This window comes from Notolepis coatsorum (genome assembly GCF_963971535.1).
Source record: "Notolepis coatsorum genome assembly, chromosome: 2".
Taxonomy (NCBI): Eukaryota; Metazoa; Chordata; class Actinopteri; order Aulopiformes; family Paralepididae; genus Notolepis; species Notolepis coatsorum.
Window position 1 is genome coordinate 226,802,598 of NC_140166.1, and position 6,000 is coordinate 226,808,597.

Consider the following 6,000-nt stretch of genomic DNA (forward strand, 5'->3'; position numbering starts at 1 on the left):
TATACTACTACTATTACTGCTGCTACTACTACTACTTAGGGGTGGGAATCACCAGTTTCATCACGATACGATATTGATTCTTTGGACAATGATACGATATTTTCCTATATCACAAAGTCTGCCACGATACGATTCGATTCAGGTGCCTGCGATCGATATGAGATGATATTATGTCAATTTAACACAATCAGTAACAGTAGATCAACAACAAAAAAAGGCAATGGAAATATCATTTGACATTTAAATTTGAGCTCTTCCAGACATTTAAATGAAAAACAATCTATTGTTTTTAATACAAATATACCTCCTGTTCATTGTAAAGTGCCACATTTTGATATATTTAGCTTTAAACTTTAAGAAATTTTTTTTTGGAACTCACAACACGCAACCTAAAACCCCTTCCTCTCCCAAACCATTCCTGCAATTGTTTTATGTTGCATGATGACCATGATTCATGAATACATTTAATATGTATTGTATTTTTTATGTTTAAATATCAACATTATCTGTCCATCCTCAGTACATTTACTATAAATATACTACCGGTATACTTCATCTGGTCTTTCCAAACGCACACACACACACAGAAAGGGAGCATGCCTGCCCCCTGCTGCTGCTACTACTACTGCTACCACTACTACTACTATTACTACTGCTACTACTAATACTACTACTACTACTATTACTACTGCTACTACTACTACTACTACTATTACTACTGCTACTACTAATACTACTACTACTACTATTACTACTGCTACTACCACTACTACTACTACTATTACTACTGCTACTACTAATACTACTACTACTACTATTACTACTGCTACTACTACTACTACTACTATTACTACTGCTACTACTACTGCTACCACTACTACTACTACTATTACTACTGCTACTACTAATACTACTGCTACCACTACTACTACTACTACTACTACTACTACTACTACTACTACTACTACTACTACTACTACTACTACTACTATTACTACTACTACTACTACTACTACTACTACTACTACTACTAAACACACTTATTCAATCAATATTTGAAATTTAAAAAAGAAACGAAAATAATAACCTTCCTACTGTCCTCTATCATGCACTCTTCCTACTCTACTATGTCTTTACAACTATGCACTCAACACTGCACCACCCTAGTTTCAGCACTGTTTGATGAACATTGTTACTCAGCTGAAAGAGTTGTACCCTTCCTGTTGACTTGTAAGTCGCTTTGGATAAAAGTGTGAGCCAAATGACAAAATGTAAATGTACTACTTCTACTACTATTACTACTACTACTACTTCTACTACCACCAGAAATGCATACACGCACAGAGAAGACATACACAGAGAACACACAGTTAACCTACATGTTAAAGGTTGAATGTACAGTATGACTGAGTGATGATGTCTCCTGTGTCTGGGGTCTCAGGTGTCTTACAACATATTCCGGACCCTTCCGCCCAGCGACAGTAACGAGTTCGACCCGGAGGAGGATGAACCCACACTCGAGGCCTCGTGGCCACACTTACAGGTAACCACAGAGAGCGCTCTGACCACGTCTGGTGTGTATTCTGTAGTCGTTCATATCCCGTGTTTACTTTTTATAGATGTTGATTTGTAATAAAAAATTACTAACTTTGGAGATTTTCAACCTGAATCCTATAGTTCTGTTGTGAGGAGGACATGTGATAATCAGACTTAATATCTCTAGTGAACTGTAGACCTCTAGTGAACTACAGACCTCTAGTGAACTACAGACCTCTAGTGAACTACAGACCTCTAGTGAACTACAGACCTCTAGTGAACTACAGACCTCTAGTGAACTGCAGACCTCTAGTGAACTACAGACCTCTAGTGAACTGTAGACCTCTAGTGAACTGTAGACCTCTAGTGAACTGCAGACCTCTAGTGAACTGCAGACCTCTAGTGAACTATAGACCTCTAGTGAACTGCAGACCTCTAGTGAACTGTAGTGAACTGTAGACCTCTAGTGAACTGTAGACCTCTAGTGAACTGTAGACCTCTAGTGAACTGTAGACCTCTAGTGAACTACAGACCTCTCGTGAACTGGAGACCTCTAGTGAACTGTAGACCTCTAGTGAACTGTAGACCTCTAGTGAACTACAGACCTCTAGTGAACTGTAGACCTCTAGTGAACTGTAGACCTCTAGTGAACTACAGACCTCTTGTGAACTGGAGACCTCTAGTGAACTACAGACCTCTAGTGAACTACAGACCTCTAGTGAACTACAGACCTCTAGTGAACTGCAGACCTCTAGTGAACTGTAGACCTCTAGTGAACTACAGACCTCTAGTGAACTGTAGACCTCTAGTGAACTGTAGACCTCTAGTGAACTGCAGACCTCTAGTGAACTGTAGACCTCTAGTGAACTGTAGACCTCTAGTGAACTGTAGACCTCTAGTGAACTGTAGACCTCTAGTGAACTACAGACCTCTAGTGAACTACAGACCTCTAGTGAACTGACCTCTAGTGAACTACAGACCTCTAGTGAACTGTAGACCTCTAGTGAACTGACCTCTAGTGAACTGACCTCTAGTGAACTGTAGACCTCTAGTGAACTGACCTCTAGTGAACTGTAGACCTCTAGTGAACTACAGACCTCTAGTGAACTACAGACCTCTAGTGAACTGTAGACCTCTAGTGAACTACAGACCTCTAGTGAACTACAGACCTCTAGTGAACTGTAGACCTCTAGTGAACTACAGACCTCTAGTGAACTACAGACCTCTAGTGAACTGTAGACCTCTAGTGAACTGTAGACCTCTAGTGAACTACAGACCTCTAGTGAACTACAGACCTCTAGTGAACTGTAGACCTCTAGTGAACTACAGACCTCTAGTGAACTGTAGACCTCTAGTGAACTGTAGACCTCTAGTGAACTGCAGACCTCTAGTGAACTGTAGACCTCTAGTGAACTACAGACCTCTAGTGAACTGTAGACCTCTAGTGAACTACAGACCTCTAGTGAACTGTAGACTTCTTGTGAACTGTAGACCTCTAGTGAACTACAGACCTCTAGTGAACTGTAGACCTCTAGTGAACTGGAGACCTCTAGTGAACTGTAGACCTCTAGTGAACTGTAGACCTCTAGTGAACTACAGACCTCTAGTGAACTGTAGACCTCTAGTGAACTGCAGACCTCTAGTGAACTACAGACCTCTAGTGAGCTACAGACCTCTAGTGAACTGCAGACCTCTAGTGAACTGCAGACCTCTAGTGAACTACAGACCTCTAGTGAACTACAGACCTCTAGTGAACTACATACCTCTAGTGAACTACAGACCTCTAGTGAACTGCAGACCTCTAGTAAACTGTAGACCTCTAGTGAACTGTAGACCTCTAGTGAACTGTAGACCTCTAGTGAACTACAGACCTCTAGTGAACTACAGACCTCTAGTGAACTGCAGACCTCTAGTGAACTGTAGACCTCTAGTGAACTGTAGACCTCTAGTGAACTGTAGACCTCTAGTGAACTACAGACTCTAGTGAACTGCAGACCTCTAGTGAACTGCAGACCTCTAGTGAACTGTAGACCTCTAGTGAACTGCAGACCTCTAGTGAACTACAGACCTCTAGTGAACTGCAGACCTCTAGTGAACTGTAGACCTCTAGTGAACTGTAGACCTCTAGTGAACTGTAGACCTCTAGTGAACTGTAGACCTCTAGTGAACTGCAGACCTCTAGTGAACTGTAGACCTCTAGTGAACTGCAGACCTCTAGTGAACTACAGACCTCTAGTGAACTGTAGACCTCTAGTGAACTGTAGACCTCTAGTGAACTACAGACCTCTAGTGAACTGCAGACCTCTAGTGAACTGTAGACCTCTAGTGAACTACAGACCTCTAGTGAACCGTAGACCTCTAGTGAACTGTAGACCTCTAGTGAACTACAGACCTCTAGTGAACTGTAGACCTCTAGTGAACTGTAGACCTCTAGTGAACTGCAGACCTCTAGTGAACTGTAGACCTCTAGTGAACTGTAGACCTCTAGTGAACTACAGACCTCTAGTGAACTGCAGACCTCTAGTGAACTGTAGACCTCTAGTGAACTACAGACCTCTAGTGAACTACAGACCTCTAGTGAACTACAGACCTCTAGTGAACTACAGACCTCTAGTGAACTGTAGACCTCTAGTGAACTGTAGACCTCTAGTGAACTGTAGACCTCTAGTGAACTGGAGATGTTTCCTCATCTATCTCTTCAACTGTCCTCCAGTTGGACCAGCTACAGTTGAAAGGAGTTGAGGAAATAGTGTCCTCCTCACAACGGAACAGCAGGATTAAGGTTGAATATCTGCAAAGTGGCCCCTTTTAATGGAAAGAAGCACGTTTTGTTTAGATCCCTTGGGTTTCTCCCCTGGCTTATAATGGCATAGAGTTGATACTGTAGTTGACCGCAATGATACACGGGCAACTTTCTGAGTCAACGGGGATTGGCAATGTTGCCGGCCAAGGTTCTTTTGTCTGATGTATTCAATGGACGACGTCAGTAAAGTATCGTTTAACCCTTTCACTGCCACACTGCCAACGGGTTAACCCTTTCACTGCGACAATACAAAAGGCGAACCCTTTCACTGCAGCACGACAAAGGGTTGACCCTTGCACTGCCACACTACAGAAGGGTAACCCTTTCACTACCACGCCCATCTGTAGTGTGGTAGTGAAAGGGTTAATATCATGACCGGTAGCTAGCACCACCGTTTCACAATTTCTCACGGGAGGATCCTGGAGGGTGATTGGTTGGGGTATGTGTGGGTATCATGCTGTCTACTATATTAAGAAGCATGGGTATTGGTGCAGCTGGGTGGTGGAGCGGTCTAAGCACTCATCTATCACCACAGAGACCCGGGGTTCAAATCCCGGTGTCGGCGGTACCTTCCGGCTTGGTCGGTCGTCCCTACCGACACAATTGGCAGTGTTCGTGGGTTGGAAGCCAGTGCGGTAGGAGCAATAGCGACTCCTACTGGTCCATCGAGGCGCTTGTTCAGCAGGGAGGGGGATCTGTGGGGAGATGGCGTGAACCTCTGCATGCGTTACGCTCTCTCCCAGTGAAACTCCCAGCTGTCAGGTGAAAAGAAGCAGCTCTTCTTGTATACGCCACATGTATCGGGGGAGGCTTGTGGTAGTCTACTCCCTCTCCAGACTGACAGAGGAGGTATGTGGTAGTCTACACCCTCCCCAGACCGACAGAGGAGACATGTGGTAGTCTACACCCTCCCCAGACTGACAGAGGAGGCATGTGGTAGTCTACACCCTCTCCAGACCGACAGAGGAGACATGTGGTAGTCTACACCCTCCCCAGACTGACAGAGGAGGCATGTGGTAGTCTACACCCTCTCCAGACCGACAGAGGAGACATGTGGTAGTCTACACCCTCCCCAGACCGACGGTAGGGCAGTGCAAGACCTGGAAGGGACATTGGTATAACGACTAAATTGGGGGATGGGAGAAAAGGTGTGATGAACACGATACTGGTCTAATAATGATGAATGAATGAATGAAAACTTTATTTAACAGAATGCAGAATGGGTACAATACAGTACGGCTCAATACACACAATTGTTAAGGGATGCAGACCAGAGAAAGACGTTTGTCTTGTTTACATCAGGGTCCCCCATTGACGTTGTCTCTCTGCACCTGCTCAGTCTGTAGCCGGCTCAGTCTGTAGACTTAGAGTCAGGTCTCTCTTCTCTCCCCAGGACTCCTTTAGAAATGAGATGCTTATCTCAAGGAGAGCCTTCCTGGTAAAACCTATTTTTTTTCTTTTCATTTTGTCCTTATTTCCCCACATTTATTCACTTCTCCAAGAACCGCACAAAAAAAGTCCCTTTGATACTTTTTGGGACAGATGCACCCCGAGTCACGAAACCCCCTTTTCCTCCTGCCAATCATTTTCTAGTTACCCTGATTAGTACCCTGAGGTGACCACTCTACGCTGTGCCTCTTGTGACCTTTCATCCTGTGACC

General features: G+C 44.1%; 1 protein-coding gene across 1 annotated transcript in view; it reads left to right on the top strand.

The window, feature by feature from the left end:
- Positions 1-6,000, top strand: part of ppp2r5eb (protein phosphatase 2, regulatory subunit B', epsilon isoform b) — a 96,441-nt gene that overhangs the window by 62,323 nt on the left and 28,118 nt on the right. Inside the window, exon 5 of the mRNA XM_084308596.1 lies at positions 1,442-1,569. Within this exon, the coding sequence (XP_084164722.1) occupies positions 1,442-1,569 (128 nt within the window). The remainder of the gene's footprint in view (positions 1-1,441; positions 1,570-6,000) is intronic.